This window comes from Trichosporon asahii (genome assembly GCF_000293215.1).
Source record: "Trichosporon asahii var. asahii CBS 2479 unplaced genomic scaffold scaffold00025, whole genome shotgun sequence".
Lineage (NCBI taxonomy): Eukaryota > Fungi > Basidiomycota > Tremellomycetes > Trichosporonales > Trichosporonaceae > Trichosporon > Trichosporon asahii.
Genome location: NW_014040899.1, coordinates 44,901 through 64,925, shown reverse-complemented (window position 1 = coordinate 64,925; position 20,025 = coordinate 44,901). Strand labels below are relative to the sequence as shown.

At 61.8% G+C, this 20,025-nt stretch overlaps 5 protein-coding genes across 5 annotated transcripts; 3 read left to right on the top strand and 2 right to left on the bottom strand.

Annotated features, from left to right (window-relative positions):
• Nucleotides 1-1,153: 1,153 nt before the first annotated feature.
• A1Q1_00494 (AMP deaminase) lies at nucleotides 1,154-4,253 on the top strand (the record flags this gene model as incomplete). Its single annotated transcript, XM_014325809.1, has 2 exons — nucleotides 1,154-1,853; nucleotides 1,897-4,253. 2 exons carry the CDS (start codon nucleotides 1,154-1,156, stop codon nucleotides 4,251-4,253), a joined length of 3,057 nt encoding a protein of 1,018 aa, XP_014181284.1.
• A 1,531-nt stretch (nucleotides 4,254-5,784) lies between these two features.
• On the top strand, nucleotides 5,785-6,257 carry A1Q1_00493 (uncharacterized protein; the record flags this gene model as incomplete). Its single annotated transcript, XM_014325808.1, has 2 exons — nucleotides 5,785-6,028; nucleotides 6,166-6,257. The coding sequence occupies 2 exons, from the start codon at nucleotides 5,785-5,787 to the stop codon at nucleotides 6,255-6,257; spliced, it is 336 nt and encodes a 111-aa protein (XP_014181283.1).
• A 1,046-nt stretch (nucleotides 6,258-7,303) lies between these two features.
• Nucleotides 7,304-11,554, bottom strand: A1Q1_00492 (topoisomerase 1-associated factor 1; the record flags this gene model as incomplete). The annotated part of the gene is made up of 9 exons (XM_014325807.1): nucleotides 7,304-8,716; nucleotides 8,758-9,559; nucleotides 9,598-9,743; nucleotides 9,877-10,096; nucleotides 10,174-10,235; nucleotides 10,302-10,397; nucleotides 10,444-10,713; nucleotides 10,768-11,126; nucleotides 11,167-11,554. The coding sequence occupies 9 exons, from the start codon at nucleotides 11,552-11,554 to the stop codon at nucleotides 7,304-7,306; spliced, it is 3,756 nt and encodes a 1,251-aa protein (XP_014181282.1).
• A 506-nt stretch (nucleotides 11,555-12,060) lies between these two features.
• A1Q1_00491 (pre-rRNA processing protein, Nop58p) lies at nucleotides 12,061-13,810 on the top strand (the record flags this gene model as incomplete). The annotated part of the gene is made up of 2 exons (XM_014325806.1): nucleotides 12,061-12,179; nucleotides 12,229-13,810. 2 exons carry the CDS (start codon nucleotides 12,061-12,063, stop codon nucleotides 13,808-13,810), a joined length of 1,701 nt encoding a protein of 566 aa, XP_014181281.1.
• Nucleotides 13,811-14,474: 664 nt separating this feature from the next.
• Nucleotides 14,475-19,573, bottom strand: A1Q1_00490 (uncharacterized protein; the record flags this gene model as incomplete). Its single annotated transcript, XM_014325805.1, has 12 exons — nucleotides 14,475-14,559; nucleotides 14,680-14,697; nucleotides 14,749-14,849; nucleotides 14,892-14,985; nucleotides 15,024-15,070; nucleotides 15,129-16,745; nucleotides 16,790-16,810; nucleotides 16,860-17,123; nucleotides 17,176-17,547; nucleotides 17,604-18,598; nucleotides 18,698-19,381; nucleotides 19,519-19,573. The coding sequence occupies 12 exons, from the start codon at nucleotides 19,571-19,573 to the stop codon at nucleotides 14,475-14,477; spliced, it is 4,353 nt and encodes a 1,450-aa protein (XP_014181280.1).
• Between the last annotated feature and the right edge of the window lie 452 nt (nucleotides 19,574-20,025).

Genomic DNA, 20,025 nt, shown 5'->3' with positions numbered 1-20,025 from the left:
GGGTCGAAACCGGAAAAGGGGGGAGGGCCGTGGAAAGAGACGCGTAGTGAAGCCACCACGCGCGTGAAGACCGCGTCCAACGGCACATCGCCCAAGGAATAGTACCATCTACCAGGGCCAGGGCCGTTTTCGTTTCTTGGCAGCGCAACCATGCATGGAGACGGGCTCCCACGCTGATAGAGTACGAGTTGAGACGACGAACTGTGCATCGATGCTACGGACCTGCACACTCGATGCTCGATGCTTTGGGTCATCTGATCCGAGTGTGCCGTGTGCTGCGCGGGGGGTTCGAAAGGTGGCCCGTAGTTTCGGAAAGTCTGAATCGCGAGGGCCCGCGACGCCGCGACGCGTTCCACTCATTGCGCCGTTGCAACCCCGTGACCTGACTCACTCAAAAGGTCTGTGCTGCCGAACCCGTGCCGGAGACAACGACCACCTTTTGGGTCGCACAGTGGATCGCTCGCTCGCTCATCGCATACCCACCACTGCTCTACTGCTACTGCTCCTCCCGTAACCACTTCCTCAAAGTGTCCTGCCCGCTCCTGACGAGGCAATACTTTTGTAGTGGGCGGTCACGGATCACGGACCATGTCATTGCACAGACGCCTGGCCTGCACAGCTAACGCCACCCGGGCATCTCTGCATCTCTTGTGTTGGCACCGCCTGCAGCCCACGGCGCCACCATCGGAGAGATCGAGATCCCTGCCACTACTGCGAGGTCCGAGCGTTCACTGCCCGTATTTCATCCCAGTAGTGCATAAGAATAGCCCTTCTTCTCTTCTTGGTCACCGGGCTCTTCCATTCCTCTACATCCGCTCCTGCTTCTGCACAACCAGGCCGGTCCATGTCACTCAGACTGCCCACAACATTGCTGCACTCCCCGTCGCATGCATAGGAGACTGCGCAACTCATCCACACACCTCATTCCCACTATCAGCCCAAGAGTCAGGCACACGTGCAACGGCCCCCACCCAACACGTGATCCCCCACACTTTCCCCGCACCCAGGCGTCATTCCTCGCCCTTTGCCGCAATCTTTCAGTGCCGCTGGACAGAGCTGTTGCCGCTCACACGTTCCAGTCGCTGGTGTAACACGCATCCACATACACCTCCCTCCAGAACCAGTTTACTCCACTAAGACATCAACCTGCCAGATGTCTGCACAGGAGAACCCCCCTCTCCCCCTGGGCGGGGCAGCCGGTGCCCCGAACGAGACAGCTCATCAGCCACCCAACGATGCGAACAATAACGGTGCGGCGACCGATGGGAACGGTGCGAGTGATAAGCCGGCTCGCCCCCCTCTCGACCGCCTCGACACACCCGACATCCCGACCCCGCCGCAGACGCGCGCCTCGCCCTCCTTCTCTTTCCACGAGGAGCGGCGCCTGCTCAAATCTGACGAGTACTGGCTCTCGCACAAGCTCCCCCGCCTCCCTCCCGCCGCGCTCGCCACTTCGCCGACCGCATCCATGGACGCACTGATGCAGAGCACGCGCAGCAACGCCTCTGCCTCTGGAACGCAGCAGTCGCCAACGCAACCAAAGCCCTCGCAGCGCCCGCCCTCTGACGAGAGCGAGGAGGAGGAGGACCTCGGCCCCCACGGCACAGGGGCTTATCACGGTCTTGGCTCTGCTCCCGCACGAGGCAATTCGATGCTCTCGCCCAGCGGGCCCGAGTATGGCGACCTGGACCCGATCGATGTCCAGATCCACCGCAACGAGCTGAATTATGACGAGCGCCTCGGTCTCGAGGAGGAGCAAGAGGAGCGGGCCTTTGGAATGGACGACGCATACCTCCCCGGCGGGCAGGACCGCCACCACCAAGACGAACTGCACGAGGCGGCAGTCGACACGGGTGAGTCACCATGACGTACCACTTTTATGTTGACCAAATCCAGTCAAGGCGTTTGCCGAGTCGGGCGTCGGCAGCGAGCTGGAGGCGCTGTATGGTGCCTTCTCGCGCTGCCTTGAGCTCCGCGACAAGTACATGGAGCTCTCGAACCAGCGGCTCGGCGACAACCCGCGCGACCACGACGGCACGTTTGTCGGCTTCAAGGAGGGCCGGGGGGACGTCATGGGCCTGCGCGCGGATGCAGAGGCAGAGGGCGCCGAGCTGCCGCCCGACCCGAGCCAGAGCTGGAAGATGGTCCCGCCTCCGCCGGACCCGCACTGGAAGTGGGAGAAGCAGGGCGAGAGCGTGCACCCGGCCCCGGCCGAGGATGCGCAGGAGCGCAAGTCCAAGACGTCGACGCAGACGCCCAAATTCGACTTGTCGCAGTTTGACATTCCCGGCCCCGAGCCCGAGGGCAGCAAGCACACCTTTGCCTTGGACGGAGAGGGAGTGTATCGCGTCTACGACGCTGGGGGCAAGACGCTCTCGCGCGTCCCCAACCTGAAGGAGTACTACTCTGATCTCGACTATCTCCTGGGCGTGTGCAGTGACGGCCCGGCCAAGTCGTTCGCCTTCCGCCGCCTCAAGTACCTCAGCTCCAAGTGGACGCTCTACACGCTGCTGAACGAGTACCAAGAACTGGCGGACATGAAGGCTGTGCCGCACCGTGATTTCTACAACGTGCGCAAGGTCGACACGCACATCCACCACTCGGCGAGCATGAACCAGAAGCACCTGCTGCGCTTCATCAAGGCCAAGTTGCGCAAGTGTCCCGACGAAATTGTGATCCACCGCGACGGGCGCGACCTGACGCTCAAGGAGGTGTTCGAGTCGCTGAACCTGACGGCGTACGATTTGTCCATCGACACGCTGGACATGCACGCGCACCAAGAGTTCCACCGCTTCGACCGCTTCAACAACCGGTACAATCCCACGGGGTCGTCGCGTCTGCGCGAAATCTTCCTCAAGACGGACAACCTGCTGGGCGGGAGCTATCTGGCCGAGCTGACGACCGAGCTGATCGCCGACCTCGAGCAGAGCAAGTACCAGCACTCGGAGTGGCGCCTGAGTATCTACGGCCGCAGCCTGAATGAGTGGGACAAGCTGGCGAAATGGGTCGTGAACAACAAACTCGTGTCGCACAACGTGCGCTGGCTCATCCAGGTCCCCCGCCTGTACGAGGTGTACAAGGCTGGCGGACTCGTGTCGAACTTTGAGGACGTGGTGCGCAACATTTTCCAGCCCCTGTTCGAAGTGACGGCCGACCCCTCGTCCCACCCCGAACTGCACGTGTTCCTGCAGCGAGTGGTCGGGTTCGACAGCGTCGACGACGAATCAAAGCCCGAGCGCCGCCTGTACAAGAAATTCCCGCCAGCCCAAGAGTGGAACACGCGCCAGTCCCCGCCCTACTCCTACTGGCTGTACTACATGTATGCGAACATGGCGTCGCTGAATGCGTGGCGAAAGGAAAGGGGGTTCTGCACCTTTGTGCTGCGCCCGCACTGCGGCGAGGCGGGCGACCCGGACCACCTGTCCTCTGCGTTCCTCACGTCGCACTCGATCTCGCACGGCATCCTGCTGCGCAAAGTCCCCGCCCTGCAGTATCTCTTCTACCTGAAGCAGATCGGCCTCGCCATGTCCCCGCTAAGCAACAACGCGCTGTTCCTGACCTACGAGCGCAACCCGTTCAAGGACTTTTTCAAGGTGGGCATGAACGTGAGCCTGAGCACGGACGATCCGCTGCAGTTCCACTTCACGGCCCAACATCTGCTGGAGGAGTACAGCTGTGCGGCGCAGATCTACAAGCTCACGCCCGCCGACATGTGTGAGCTTGCGCGCAACTCGGTCTTGCAATCAGGCTGGGAGCTGCAGGTGAAAAAGCACTGGATCGGAAACCACTACTACCTCCCCGGTGCGGCAGGTAACGACATCCACCGCACCAACGTGCCCAGTATCCGCCTGAGCTACCGGCACTCGACGCTGCTGGAGGAACTCCAGCTGATCCGGTATGGAAGGCACACGCCCAGCCCCACCCCGATGCCCCTGAAGCACTCCTCCGCCCAGCAGGTCGCCGCGGCGAGTATGGCGCACACGAACGCCGTGCTCCACGGACACCAGCCCACGCTCGTTGGCGCCAGTGTGCTGGATTCGCGGGGCAGGAAGAGGAGCCAGACGGACCTGAAGAGGAGGAGCCAGCTCGGCATGAGCGCCAAGGACGCGAACGCTATTCGGGACTTGAAGATCGAGGACAGGGGCGAGAAGGGGGCGAGTCCGGCGACGCAGACGAGGGAACTGGAGGGAGGGAGGGAGAATGGAGACAAGGCGGAGAGGGGTAAGCCCGACTTGACGATGGGCGCGGAGTAGAGAGGCAGTAGAGTGTAGAGTGTGTAGAGTGTTCGCGACTTGATATGATGTATCCATTCCCCTTTGTTGCTGAGTCTCCTCGTTCCCACTCTTGTTTACTCTTGTCTGAGGCGGACGTAGCGGACGTGGAGGACCGGACGTAGCGGACTCAGCGGGCGTAGCGGGCGCAGCGAACGTAGCGGACGTAGCCGCCATCAGCTAGAGCGCGACACTCGCCGCGTCTCCGAGTGACGGAATGATGAAGAGAGAGGAGAGACGAGATCATCCAACGTTGGATCTGCATGAGCCTAAAGGCAGTCCTAAAGACAGTCCCCTCTGTTCTCTCCCCGCGCCTCCGTTGTTGTCTATCGTTCCGGGGTATCTTCGGTCCGAGACGATTCCTGACGATCCTCACAGACTCCATGGGTTTGGTTTCGTGGTCCCGCTGTTGCTCGCTATCGCCTGCAACGGCGCGATAGGCGATCCGAGAGTGCCCGTTCTGGATGCACTGTTTGATGGCCTGCCTGTTTCCCGGTCTACGCCGGTATCCGAGTCTCAAGCCCGTACGTACGGAGCTGATCGAAGCTGCTGCGTTGTCTGAATGGGTTACAGTGCTGCCTGCTGTGTCCGGCCAACTTTGGACATTCGTAATCGGCGCAGCGCCATACTTCTGGTTTCTTTTGCCCACTTCACTCCCTCTGTCGCACATCTCTACCCCACCCGAGCAACACATGCACATCACATGTACATCACACCTCCCACTCCATCGGAACGCATCTGGGCGTCGGCCCTCTTGTATACGCGAGACAGTTCGAAACGTGCCCAATCGTCCGTGGACGAAGCCGCTATCTTGGTCCTGCGGCCGGCGGACAAGATGGTGCCACCAGCACACCGGAATTCGTGCCCGGAATGTGATCGGCGGAAAGTGCCTCACATTGTCGATCACGCCGTGAAAGGCCGCATCAGAGCGTGAGCAGCTGATCACACCCGATTCCACCTTCCGACATCTCCCCAGAAGCCCACTGAGGCCCACTGAGGCTCCAGTCTTGCCCACCCAATACCTCATCGCTTGGAATCGCTCCGGAGTGCGTCGGAGCAGAACACCAGAAACACGGGAGAGCTGGAAGAGCGCTATGGAGAAAGCTAGGTAGCTAGGGGGGGGGGTTCTGAAAATGCCTCGGGCCCGTGCCTGAACCCAGCTGGCTCAGTCTGGCTCAGTGGCGCCAAACCGGCTGTGATTCGCTGGCAGGGGCTGGCCGGTTGAGGGGCTGTATATAACTGAACCTTGTTGGACGGGTGGGTGCTGTAAGCTGGCTCGGGGGACGGCGGGCAATGACGCCGAACGCTGACAAGTTAACGTCGTACACTTGCCCATTGACACACACACGCACGACCAGCTCGGCCGATCACGACGTGCACACGCCGAGCCCGCAGCTTTTTCAACGTTACCAATCCCCAAATTCATCAGGTCATCAGGCCGTAAATAGCCGGCCGGCACGCTCTTCACCTCCACCCACCTCTCTCTCCCACATCTGGACCGACAGCAGCGACAATGCCGCGCTCACTCTCCGACCAGCTGCGCCTGGCTACCCTCCTCGGCCTGGCGCTCACGCTCGGAGCTGCAGCCCACGAGGGCCATGTCCACGGCACGACTTCCGCGGCGGCCGCGGCTACGACCGGGCACGACATGAGCGGCATGGACATGGGCGACGGGAGCATGGACATGGGCGGGGACGAGCACATGGGCGCCATGACGGGGATGAAGATGTGGGTCCATGGGACTATCGGGGATGACTGTGAGTACGACGTCGAGCGGAGCGGGCGGCGAGGCGGCGAGGCGGCGAGACGGCGCGAGCACGAAGTACGAGTGTGCGAGTGTGTGAGCGTGCGAGCGTGCGACATCGACCAGTGACGGTTGTCAGCTTCTGCGCAGCCGCAGACGACGTCCTCGAAGTCCTCCTTCCATCTGTGCGCCCTTGCCGCTCTCCGCTCCCTGACCTGCACATGGACATGGCGAAGATGTGAAAACAACACAAGCTAACGCCAGTACTCTGGTTCAAGTCGTGGCACCCCTCTGGCCCCGGCGCGACGGTGGGCGTGTGCATCGCGCTCTTCGCCATCTCCATTTTCGACCGGTACATGCACGCCATGTGGCGCGCATGCAACGCGCACTGGGCCCGGGGCCGGGTGTGGTTCGCGCTCCCCGTTGCGCGGGGCGACCTCGCGTACGAGGACGCGGGACAGGTCGTCATGGCCACGAGCACCGAGGCTCCGATTGCCCGCACGCTGACGAACCGGACCACTGCGGCTGCGGCAGCGGCAGGAGTGAGCGGGGGGAATGAAGGTTTGGTCGAGGAACGGAGGGGGAGCGCAGGCAGCTCAGGCAGCTCAGGCAGCCAGCCGCCCGTGTTCACGTCGTGTGCGACGGGGGACGAAAAGGTGCTCGAGAAGCAGGGGGGAAGTTGCTGTGGGGGCGGCGTGCCCGCGGCGTGTAATTGCGGGTGTGGGGGGGAGTGTGGCCAGTCCTCTTCCCCCCTCTACACTGTCGCGGACCCCTCGCGCGGGCTCGACAAGGAGGCCCCCCTCTCCTCCTACGCTTCGGCCTCGACCCCCTCGCTGGCATACCCCGAAGGCACACGCACGGCACGCACGGCACGCAGGTCCCGCTCCCACCTCCCCTCCGCCGTCGTGGGCAACCTGGACCCGGCCCGCGTCGGGCGCTGGAGCCGCCCCTTCCGCCCCGCCGTCGACATCCCCCGCGGCCTCATGTGGACCTTCATCACGGCACTGCACTATGCGCTCATGCTGGTCGTCATGACCTTCCAGATTTGGTGGATCATCAGCGTCGTCGTTGGCGCGGGCGTGGGCGAGATGCTCTTTGGACGGTTTGGCGCGACGCGCTAAGTGAGCGAGCGAGCGAGACCGTCAGGCCGAGCTCCGAGCCCTGGCTGGCGGGAGCCAGAGTCTGAGCCTTGGAAGGCGGACTGTAGCGTTATGAGGCGGGGCAATCTACTGTATGCATATGTTACAACATCACTTTCCCTTCTTCCTTCTCTGGTTGAGCGGAGCACCTAGTCCTCATCATCGCTCTCCACGACGCGGCGACGGCGAGCAACAGGCGCCGCCGACTCGTCATCGTCGCCCGCATTCATGGGCAAGTCCGCCGGCTCAGCGAGCCCAGCGAGTGCGGCGAGTTTTGCGCGCATGGGCGCAGGTGCGGGGGGCCGGTTCTCCTTGTCCCCCTCGCTGGACGGCGAGCGGGCAGAGGCGGGGGCAGAGGCGAAGGCAGAGACGGGGGTCTCGTTCTCGTTGTCCCCCGTGTTCATGCCTTCCGCGCCCTCGACACCTTTCTCGTCGGGGTCGGCTGTAGTCGTGGCGCGACGCCGGGGGGTAGCATCAGGCCGAACACGAGCACGAGCGGCAGGAGTGTCATCGTCCGAGTCCGAATCTTCACTAGAGTCCGAATTGATCTCCTTGGGTCCCTCGGCGTCCGAGTCCCACAGTCCCGCCTTGCGGAGCTGGAACTCCTCCTCATCCTTCCACCCGTATTGCCAGTACCACTCCGGGTGCTCGGGGGGCTGCCAGTTGTCGTCGTCGTGCTCGATCCACTCGGCCATGATGGCCTTCCGGAGCGCCTTTTCCCGCGCCCGCTTCTGGTGCAGTTCCTCGTCCACCTCTACCGCCTCCTCGTCGACTTGCATGCCCTCCATGCCCTCGTCGTCGCCATCGTCGCCGGCGAGAGAGGTCGGAGAGGCAGAACGGCGCGGCTTGCGGAGCGTCTTGCCCTCCATGATCGCGCGGATCTCCTCCTCGGCTTCCTGCCCGTGTCTGCCCATTTCGGCACGGAGCGCCGCCTCGCGCGCGAAGAAGGCCGCATCGGCTTCCTCGTCGTCGTCCGAGTCCCAGATGAAGGCGGCGGACTTGTACGACTGCACCTCTTGCGCCTTCTTCCTCGGCGGACGCGGTTCGTCCGATCCGCGGCGCCGACGCTTGCGCTTCGGCCGCACGCCACCTTCGCCGTCACTATCGGCTCCGTCGTCGCTATCGTCGGAGTCGGAGGCGGCCGCGCGGCGCTTGTATACTCGTCGCACGAGCGTCTTCATCTCGCCCAGGTCTGTGGGCGGGAAGGCCAGGTTCTCCTGCAGCGCTGAGAGGAGGGGCTCGATAGTGGCAGGAAGTTCTGAGGGAGGGTAGACCCACCCGACCTCTGAGCTTGAGTCCTCGGAGGGCGCCTCGGAGGTCGTGTCCCAGAATCCAAGGGTTGTGAGCAACAGGCGGAAGTAAGGGTCGCTCTTCGTGATATCGACGTGGGCTGGGTCCGATGGGCGCAAGTCTGATGTCAGCTTGGAAAGGGCGCTCGAGAGCTTACAGTAGATCTGGATCTTCTTGCGCGCATCGTCGCTTGGCTCGTCCTCGTCGAGCGCGTCCTCGCCGTCGGTGGTGAGGATGACCTCCTTGCGCTCTGAGAGGATGATTTCCATAATCTGCCCGTCAGCTAAAGAACGTAATACTAGCTGCTACTCACCGTAATGATCCAGTTGATGTAGTCCTCGTGATCCATGTCCACAAAGTGCTTGACGAGCGCGCCAATCTTCTGCGACGTCGACAGGTCGCGCTTCTTGATGAACTCGAGTCTGGCGGGACCCATCTGTCTGTTAGCTTCCCAAAACACTGGCCAGCTCACCTGCTCGCGAATACGGGACCGCTGGCCGCCCATCTCGTCGTCCCCGTCTCCCTTCCACGACGAGAGCTCCTTCCACCGTCCCCTCGTCTTGGGCATGAGCGCCTCGATCATGAGGAAGGGGTCCTCCTGCAGACGCTTGAAGAACTTGCGGGAAATGAACGTGACGAGCTGGATCAGGTCGCGCGCAGCATCTCCGGGCGGGAGCGAGATCTTGTTGTCCATGATGTCGCGGAAGAGCGCGAGCGACGAGACCTGGAAGTACAGTCCCTCGGCCTGCGCCTTGACGACTTGCCTGTGGATCATGCCAACGACGCGGCGCAGTTTGTCGTTATCCAGCTCCTTGTACCGCTGCAGGTACGCAAGCAGAGTGTTGGAAACGCCCTCGGACGCGAACTTCTTCTCGAACTTGGTGAACGTGAACGTGTGCTCGGCGTACGAAGGCGCGTCGTCGGCGGGGATACCCTCGTCCTCCGACTCATTCTCGTACTCCTCTGGCACAGGAGCGACACCGTCCCGGTCAGTCTGCGCCTTGTTCTTCCTCCGCTTCGTCGCCCTCTTCACGAACATGAATTGCTTGTTCTTGGAGTAGCGCTCGAGCATCTTGAGCAGGACGTAGGCGAACGTGATGACGGACTCGAGATATCTGGGTGTTAGTTGCCGACATGGAACAGGAAAACTTACGCAATGGACTGGTCCTTGTATCGACCAACGACTTCGAGAGCGGCATCGAGAATGTCACCGTTGTAGTACAGCTGGTTCTGGAGCACCTCGGCCGTCTTGGCTTCCTCCTCGTCGTGCGAGCGCGCCATGTTGTCGATCAAGAGAAGCTGTTGTTAGCTAAGGCCCCCAGTCCCTGGAGCTCACAATGTACGTGAAGCAGTCGATGCTCGCCTGTAGCTCGGTCCACGCGATGGGCTTGTTGTCCATCGAAATCTTCATGCGGGACACGACCCAGCGCACGCTGTCGAGGTCTGCCATCTCGATCGTCCAGCCAAGGGGCAGCTCGCGGTCGACTTTGACGCTAGCAGGCTCGACCTCGGCCACCGGCGTTCCGTTCTTAACGGCCTTGAGCGCCTCTTCCTCCGCCTTCGGGAGAGCCTTCTTTCGGAGCAGAATGAGATACTCCATAGAGTAGGCAGCGACGAACAACGCTCGGATCGTGTCGGCCGGCCGCACCTTGCTGCGCTCCATGCGAATATCCTTCAGAACCGAAGCGATGAAGTCTGACGTCAGCTTCCATATACAAAAGGCACTTACCGTTGAAGCAGCCCTCCAGGAACTCGCGCGCAAACTTTTGTGTGACCCGCAGCGCGTTTGCACTGAAGTAGACATCGACGGTGAGCTCGTCCTGCATGTCAGCTAACATGTCGGTTCCGAAAACTCACCATGCGCTTTAGCCGCGCTGCTCGCTTGCGCTTGTTGTTGTCCAGCGCCTTACCCACATCCTCGACGATCGCGTTCTGGGAGTGGAGAACAATCCTCTGCCCGTTCTATCTGTCAGCTGTCATAAGTGCGATCAAAGCTTACCGCTCTTGCTGAAAGTGTTGTTCCGAACCGCGAATGTCGTGATCCACGATGCTGCGATGTGATCGCCCGTTGCCGTTTCTCGCCCTCAAGAAGCTTCGTCAGGTTCTCCACTGGCGCACGCTCCGGATCCTTCACGAGCTGCTCGGGCTTGATACACCGGAAGATTAGCTGCAAGCAGTCGAGCACGAGCATGTTGTACGGGTTGAACTCCATCCGGTCGGCCTGCGACGCGAGCGTAATGAAGAGTTCGAGGTAAGTGAGTTTGTCGAGCTGCACAAGCAGTTGGGACTGCAATCAGCTGACGGCAACAAGCATGAAGCTCACCTGAAGAGTGGACAGCTCCTCCTTCTCGCCCGTCGCTGAGTCCGGAGCGACAACGTCACGGATAGCAAGCAGGTTGCGTACAATGTGGAGACCAAGGGAGATGATCCGTTCATCCTTGTCGTTTCGCCGCTCCTTGGCAAAGATCGGCACGAGGATCGACAGAAGAGAGCGCAACGTGTCACTTCCGATGATGATAGCCTGAAGCGTCAGATAGCTTTGGGGGAACGAGGAGCTCACCTTGTACTCGACCTGTGCTCGGAGTAGCGAGGCATAGTCGGTCACAATCGGACCCTCGTCCTCCATCTCCTTCAGCTCCTGCGCGACGTCAATGGGCCAAGTTAGAGCGGCAATGAGGTCGACTGTAGTGTCAGCTATCAACAGAAACCGCAAGCTACTCACAAGCCATTAAGGACACCTTGCGTCCCCACTCTCCTCGCATCGTGACCTCGCACACCAGCGAGACCAGCTCCTTCATGAGACCCGCTGTGTGCATGCAGCGCGCCACCGTGCGCTCGTCGTCGGTATCGTCCTTGCGCCACATCTTCTTCAGATCCTTCAGAACGGGGAGCACCGAGTCACCTGGTCGGTAGATGGTGGCGCCCTTGCCGCCGTCGGCTTCTGGGTCGAACTCCCATCCTCCGAGCGCGTTGGTGAGGTTCTGGACGGCGTTGAGGTAGATTTCCTGGCGCTCCTCCTCGTCCTGGATCTCGGGGGCCTCGTGGATGCCTCCATAGGGTTTGACGATTCCGGCCTCGTCGTCTGGGTCGAAGGGGTCAAAGTCGGACATGGCTGGTGGTCGCTTGTCCTCGACTTGATACTTTGTTGTTGTTGCTGCACCACCCTCGATGTCCTTGTCATTTACGCCGCCTGCGAGAGGACACTCGCGCCCCCCGCGACGCGTCTCGGAACCAAATTTCGCGAGGTCCTCTCCCAACATTGGATGGCCACGTGGTGGTCAGTGACGCCCCGGTGAGTCACGTGCGCATTCAGTCCAGATTTTCTGAGGGGGGATCCCAGGTGTCATAATTTTGGCGGGGGGTTGATACGGTGCGCTCGAAATCTTCGTCAGAAGTCGTCCACCTTGACATTCGAGCAAGCTATTCACCCACTTCGCACCACACACACCTGGGATCCTTTGCGAGGGCATCACTTCTCCGACCGGCGACTCCTCGACAACCACCGACACCAGCGACTTCCCCGACCGTCGCTACCCCGTGGTTCTCCCCTGATCCCAACCTCCCGCGACCTCTCTCACAGCTCTCACGCGACCCTCCAAAACGGAAGACAGCAACCATGCTCGTCCTCTCTGAAACCCCGATCGGTTTCGTCGTCTTCAAGCTCGGCAACGACTACAAGCTTGACTCGAAGGATCTCTGGAAGGAGTTCGAGACCCCCGAGAAGGCCAACAAGGCGTGCGTATCGAGTTGAAGAATCGTCCGACATCAACTAACCCACCCACAGTCTCAAGGTCGAGGCCATCCAGCGCTTCACCTCCACTGCGACCGCTGTTGAGGACCTGGCCGCTATCCAGGACGGCCGCCTGACGGAGGGCCTCGAGAAGTTCCTCGTTGACGCTACGGGCGGTGAGGGCAAGAAGAAGAAGAAGGATGTCACCCTTGTTGTCTCGGAGCCCAAGCTCGCGGCGACGATCACCAAGTCGCTCAAGATCCCCGTGGTCTCGGACTCGTCGACCCAGGACCTGTACCGCGGTATCCGCCAGCAGCTCGCTTCGCTCCTCGGTGGTGTTGAGCAGAAGGACCTGAACACGATGTCGCTCGGTCTCGGCCACTCGCTCTCGCGCTTCAAGCTCAAGTTCTCCACCGACAAGGTGGACACCATGGTGATCCAGGCCATTGCGCTCCTCGACGACCTCGACAAGGAGATCAACATCTACTCGATGCGTGTCAAGGAGTGGTACGGCTGGCACTTCCCCGAGATGGGCAAGATCATTGTCGACAACCTCGCATACGCGCGCGTCGTCAAGGCCATGGGCTTCCGCACGAACGCTGCCTCGACCGACTTCTCGATGGTCCTCCCCGAGGACCTGGAGGCTACGCTGAAGCAGGCCGCCGAGCTGTCGATGGGTACCGAGATCTCGGACACGGACATGAACCACATCAACGACCTGTGCGACCAGGTCATCAGCATCACCGAGTACCGCACCCAGCTGTCGGAGTACCTGCGCAACCGTATGCAGGCCATCGCGCCGAACCTGACGGCGCTCGTCGGGGACCTGGTCGGTGCGCGCCTGATCTCGCACGCCGGCTCGCTCATGAACCTGGCCAAGTTCCCTGCGTCCACGGTCCAGATCCTGGGTGCGGAGAAGGCGCTCTTCCGCGCGCTCAAGACCAAGCACGACACGCCCAAGTACGGCCTGATCTACCACGCGTCGCTGGTCGGCCAGGCGCCGCAGAAGCTCAAGGGCAAGATGGCGCGCATGACGAGCACCAAGGCGTCGCTGTCGATCCGCCTCGACGCGCTCTCGGACGCCGAGACGAAGAGCGAGTTCGGCGCCGGCGAGCTCGGCATCGCCGAGCGCATCAAGCTCGAGTCCCGCCTCCGCGCCCTCGAGCACCGCGCCGGCATCGTGTCCAACCGCACCGCCACCTCGGGGGCGGCCCGCCAGCAGCCCAAGTTTGAGCTCACGGGCTCGTCCTCGGGCTACAACGCCAACGAGGACAACCTCCTCCCGACACAGCCGGCCGAGAAGGAGGACAAGAAGGATAAGAAGAAGAAGCGCGAGTCCCTCGCCGCCGCTGCTGACGGCGACGTGAGCATGGCCGACGGCGACGTCTCCATCGCCCCCGAGGGAGAGACGAAGGAGGAGAGGCGGGCACGCAAGGAGGCCAAGAAGGCCGCCAAGGCCGCCAAGAAGCTCGCTGAGGCTGCTGGCGCCGCCGTCGCCGCCGCTGGCGAGGTGCAGGAGGACGTCGACGAGAAGAAGCGCAAGAAGGAGGAGAAGAAGAAGAGGAGAGCGTCCGAGGCCAACGGCGCAGAGGACGGAGAAAAGAAGAAGAAGAAGAAGCGCCACTCCGAGGTCTAATTCTTCTCTTCTTCTCTTCTTGCTTTCTGTGTGTTTCTTAGATTCGTCCCCCTCCATCCATTCCTGCATTGTCACCATCTCCTATATCCATCCTGCCCCGGCAGGAACGCTGTATGCACAATCATGATGCGAACAGAGCTGCATAACATCCGGAAAATACGAACTGTCCACTAACTCAGACTTGTTGTGGCGCGCTGAGGTCAGCTACGCGTCACCGCTAATCAAGCTCACCTCATGCATCATGCCAACGCCCATCTCCGACACAAGCAGCGCAGGGTAGAGTCTGGTGTAAGCTCGTTGGAGACAGAGGTCCAGCTCACCTCACGTTCGATTTACGGAGTCCTACTCGGCCGCCCGCTGACGCGCAGCTTGCCTCTCCGCTTCCGCTCAAGCAGTCTCGTAACCTGTCGTCAGCTACAGTCGTGCCACGGTAGCTTACCTCAGTCACTATGAGTTCCCTCAACTTGCCCAAATCGTGCTCATACGTCGGCTCGTAGCTCCTGACTGTCAGCTCACAAACTTCACCGCCACAGCTGTCATCCCCCATCTCACTCACAGTAACAGGTTCCTCGCGACAACCGCTGCGCGTGTACTCGCGTCCTCCCTCTTTCCCTCCAGGACGTTGGTGGACGTGACGCGGAACGCACCCGTCTCCGACTCGGCATCAGGCAGAGTCAGGTCCGGCCACGCGCGCGCGATCGCGTTCCACCACAGGTGCGGGCGGGGGTCGGGTGACTCGTCGCTCGAGGCTGAGACGTGGTAGCTCAGCATCTTGAGCGCGGGGAGGTCGTAGCGGTTCGCGAACCAGGCGTCCTGGCGTTAGCTCCGCCTTGGGACTACAATAGCTCCGCCGTGCAGGGGCGACGTACCTGCTGTCAGCTATGGGGCTAGGGGAATTCCAGCTTGGAGGTCTGGGGGCGAGGGGAGATGCCACTCACTGGACTCCGTGCCGGTGCAGGCTGATGATGAGACGCGGCGCGCGCTCCCGCCCAAACGGCGCCCACGCTTGCAGGAGGTAGTTGGCTGCGTCGTTGTATTCCTTCTGCGCTGGTCAGCTAACGCCCCACATTGGACAGCTCACGGCTTGAACTGCCCGGTTGATGGTATCACACAGCTCTGGAGGGACGAGGAGGCGGTCACACTCTGCCCCGCGCTCCAGTTTAGCCTTGACGTAGCTGCCATCGTCAGCTCCATCACAAGCAGACTAGCTTACCGCTTCCACGTCTGGAGTGTGAATATTGTGAGCGGGAACTCGCGGATCTGCCATCAGCTCCTAGAGTTCTACGCAGCTGGAAAGAGGGTGCGGAGTCACACTCACCTCGTCACCGCCCGAGAGCCGCTCCAATGTCTCCACAAAGTCGACCTCGGACTTCTCCCTCGCCCACGCATACAACCGCTCCGTGATATGGTCCGGCTGCTTCAGCTCGCGAGAGATGTTCGTCGTCATCGTCTCGGGGGACATGACGCTCCCGATTCCTCGCAGAGTGTGCGTGGTCGAGTATGATGGTGCGGCGCTCTGAGGCTGCCTATTGTCTCCTCCCGAGTGGCGCTTCGGCTCCTTCGCTTGCTTCTCTTTCCGTGCCTTTTCAGACACTGGCGTGCCGTTGGGCCCACCGTTGGATGTCTTCTGCGCGCTGGTCTTCTTCGGTGACGACGGAGCGGACCGATTATTGGGAGGGAAGAAGGGCTGTCCGGTGGGCTTTTGCGGCGAGCTCGGCTGAGACTGATAGGCCGGCAGCTGAGGCTGGGTCTGGGCCGTCCTGAAGGACTCGCGCGGGGCTGCGTCCCACTTTGGCCGCTCGAATGAGGAGTTCGCAGCGCTGTGTGCCGTTACGTCCGTTGCTGGCGTCGAGGTCGATTTGCTCGCCGTCACGGCCGTTGGGTCCGTTGTCGTTGGCGCCTGGAGTCTGATTGCAGGCGCTGCGCCGGGATCAGACGGTAGGTGCAGGTCCGCCATGCGCGGCGTCTTCCCGGGGGAGGCAGGCTTTGATGTATTAGCTTTCTCCTCAACAGGGGCAGTCTTCGGCGTGTCCGGGTGAGTGGCCGGCACCGTCTTCTGAGAGATCTTTGGCGTGTCCTTGGGCGGCACCGTTGGCGCGCGGCTCGTGTCGGACCCGGCGTCTCCGTCCTTCTTTGTGGGCGGGGTGGACTCCTTCGGCAGTTCCGAGTACAGCGTGTGGATGCTCGCCGACTTGTCCCAGGGGTCCTGCTCTGGATGCGGGTGAGGCAAAGCGAAGCCGAGTGGGAACGGCCCGTCGAGGAAGTCAAAGGCGCCTGGGCCACTCAGGCTGCCAATGGGGACGACAAATGTACGCGTGCCGTTGATGATATCCGCGGTCGTGCGCAGCTCCTCGTCAGACACGGGCATCGAGAAACGTTCCACCCGGTACGGCGCGTCGAACCCCGCACTTGGACCGGCGAGGGGAATGGGGTTCATGCCAGCGAAAGGCCCAGGCAGGCCACCGAAACTGGGACCAGCGCGAGCCATCTCGGGGCTCGTGTAGGTTTGGTCCGTATCCCGCGCGTCGCGAGGCGGTTGAGTGAATGCTGGAGTGGTGTATGCCCCATCGGGACCACTCCAAGACGCTGCCGGCGTGTGACCGCGGCCGAACGAGTTGAAGTTCTGCTGTGGCAGCGGACCGCCAAAGTCCTGACCGGGATGGCCGCCGAACGACGTCGAAGGGCCATGGGATGGCACACCTGTTGCGCCGTATGAGCCCCCAGTCCATGGCGACGGGTTCGATTTGCGCGGCGCCGTGTACGTATTCTGAAGATGCGCGTCGTAAGAACCCGGGGGAGTCGGGTCACGGTGCATCGGTGTCGGGTTCGGGCCGGTCGTGAACGGCGTGCCATGCAGGGAGGGAAGACCGGTTGAGTCTGTGGTGGCGGCTGTCTTCTTCCTGGCTGGCTTGAAGGCCCAGGATTTCAGACCGTTCTGGATCTGTGGTCAGCTTTCGGGGGTGGCGCACTCCAGCTCACCTTCTTGGTCCAGTCTTGCATCTGCGGGGTTGCCTGCTTGTCAGAGCTCGTCGCATGCGGAGAAGCTCACCATATCAGTCTCCGTTCGGGGCATGTATCCGTCGGTCGCTGAGCGACTAGAGCTGGCCGGGCCAGAGCTCGCAAGTTCATCCGTCGGCGTGTGCAACACGGAGGGGAGGTCCTGGGACGGCTCGCGAGTCATGGCTGGAGGCTCGAGGCTATTCTTCTCCTTCTCCGTCGTGTCCTTCTCAGCTTCCTCCTTCTTGGCCGGCTTTGACCTCTTGTTAATCTTCAGCGGTCTTGTACTGCCCCGCGGCGGACTAAGCAGTATCTCCTGCGGTTTGTTAGGGCGCTCTGCTCATCGTAACAGATTCCACTTGACTCACCTCTCCACGCGCCTTCATGTCCTTGAGCTCGATCACGCGAGCCTTGGCAGCCCGGATGAGTGCCTTCTGCGCCTCCTCGCCAATGAGGCGGTTGTGGATCGCGTCGAGCAGCTGGCACAGCACCTCGTCGTGGAACGAGGAGCGGTCCAGCAATCCCTGCAGCTTCGTGAATGAGGAGCTGGCCTCGGACTCGGGCGTCGTCGATGGCGGGGGTGCACCGGCTTGCAGAATCTCGCGCTCGAGATCGGGTATCTCGGGCTCTGGCACCTCGGGGGTGGCTGGGCGCACTGGTGCGGTGACCACCGGCAGCGCTGGAGCTGCTGGTGGAGCGGCGCTGACCGATGCGCCTGGAGCCCGAGCGCCGAGTGGCACCTGCGCTGAGGGCAGGTCGACCTGGGGTTAGCTTTAGACGGCGTTAGCGAGCTTACGTCCGGGACGTCCTCGACGGTCGTGACCTGGTGCTTCGCATCGCGACTCTCGGTAGCTTCGCTGATATCAGCCAGCGCGCCGCCCGAGGAGTGATGGCGATGGTGCGAGAAGCGCCCCGAGGGCCCGGCGTTGGGCGGCGGGACTGGCCGGCCGTCGCGGTGATAGATGTGCCCGAAGCTCTCGGTGGTGGTCGTGTGGAATGAGTTGTGCATCCTGCGCTTGTCGCCCGTCTCGCCCAGGGTGTCAGCGTCGCCACCGGCTTCACCAGCGTCACCGCTGTTCTCGCCGCTCGTGTTTGCGTCTTTCTGCTCGGGGACGTTGAAGTTGTTCAGCGCCCCACCCGTGGCCGCACTCAACATGGCGAGCGTGCGCATGTGCGCGATGTTATCGGCCCCGGGGCCTTCGGCGCGGAACCGGTCTACGTTCTCGAGCGCCTGGAGTAGGTCAAACTTGCTGTTGTCGAAGAGGGCGTCGAGCTCCTCGTTGGTCGCTTTGCCTTTACCCTTGTCCACTTTGTCCAACATGACGGGCTTGTCGCTCTTACCCTCCTTTGCCTTCTCTTTCTCATTGCCTTTTCCCTTGCCCTTCTCCTTGTCCTTCTTGCCCGTCTTGTCCTTGGCCTTGCCTTTCGCCTTCGGCCGCTTATTCGGCGGCAAGAACGCGAGCGGCTTCGGGCTCTGCTGGCTGAACAGACTCAGGTTCTCTACTGTCAACTGCTCGTTAGCTACGGTAACCGGCGCAGCTGGATGACGCACCGGTTGCGGCTCGGGGAGCGGCTCGTCCTCACTGAATACGCCGCCGGAGCGGGCGGAGCCGCCCCAGCTGCTGTGTCGATTGTGTGCGCCGCGGCTCAGTACACTGTCCTTTCCCCCGCTGCTGGGGGCTTGAGGTTGCTGCCCCGTCGCAAGCGCCGAGAACGACATGCTCTGCTGGTGTTTCGTAGGCTTCGCGTGTTGGGTTTTGGGTGGCGTGGCGGCTTCTGCTTCGTCAGTTTCTTTCGAACCAGCTCAACTCACTGTCTTCAGTCACGAACGGCTCGTGGCTATCAATCCACGGCTCGACTGATGTCAGCTTTGCCGAAAGCCCAGCTCACCCTTCCTCGCGGCCACTTTCTGGATAGCGTCGCGGTGTCGTTCGATCAGCGCCGCAGAGTTCTCCGAAGCCTGCGTGATCTGCGACAATGGCGGCTTCGGCACGGCTGGGACTGCCGGCACTGCCTGCGCGAGCGGAGATTTGGGCGGAACAGGCGGCGGCCGCGTACCGAGCTCGTAGCCGCGGCGGCGGGTCGGATTCGTGTCCGAGTCCGGCTCGGATTCCTCGGGGATGAAGTCGATCGCGATACCGGAGGCGCTCTTCAGTGTCGTCTTTGCGAACTTGTCGGGACTGAAGTCACGGCCGGTCGGTTGAGCGTGACCGTTTTGCAGGCCACTCGGGGGGAAAACGTTCTGGGCAAACTGCTCTTGCGCCTGAGGGTAATTTTGAGGGTCACCCGGCGGTGACAGAGGGTACTGCGAGTATGGGTACGATTCGAAGCCGGCTTGACGTTGCTGCTGCTGTTGAACTGGTTGAACTGGTGGTTGAGGAACGTCGAGTGGCACGCCCCGCTGTCCCGAGTGCGGTCCAGCGTCTACACCAAATCCTGCTCCTGCTGCGTTCAGCTCCTTGTCGCCAGGCGTAGGGAAGAAGGGGTACGGCGTGAACTCCTCCGAGTACTCGGGATACTCGTGGTGGGAACTGAACGTCGCGTCCTCTGGCGGCGGCGACGGTTCGATGTATGCTTGGTAAATCAGCTGATGCTCGAGGAGCCAGAAGCGAGGACACGACGAGGAATTAAGACGTCGCCACAAACTTCCATTCCGCAAAACGTCGAGTCTGCAATGCCGCGCACGTTCGGCGTGGTCGGGGCTTACTTACCAGGCTCCGGGTCCTTGCGCGAGAAGCGGAAGATGTTCTTCATGAGTCCGGCCATGTCGGCGAGCGTCGCGAGTGTGTCGAGTGTGTCGAGAGGTCAGTGGATGCGTGACGGAGCGTGCGTGAGGAAGCCAAGTATAAGCGAGCCGGTCTGGCCGGGGTGCGAGTAATGTACACGAGCGAGCGAGCGGGACAGCGCGAAGATGAGGAGGCCGAGATTGTCAGACAGTGTGAACAGTGTGAACAGTGGGAATCGGAGGACAACAAGATGAGTACAGTGCTTGCGAGAACAATAGAGGAGGAAATGAGGGTACGCGCCTGGGCGCACGAGGGCTGAGCTGGCTGAGAGGACAGGTGTATCGTCCCTCACGTTCACTGCTGATCACTCGGGGCACGGGGCGGCTGCGGTGCTGATGTGGCGATCGACGGCTTCTGTGATCAGCTCTGTGGTTCCACTCACAATCACCGAGGTGCGATTGTCTGCTTGTCTGTGATCAATGTGAGGATAAT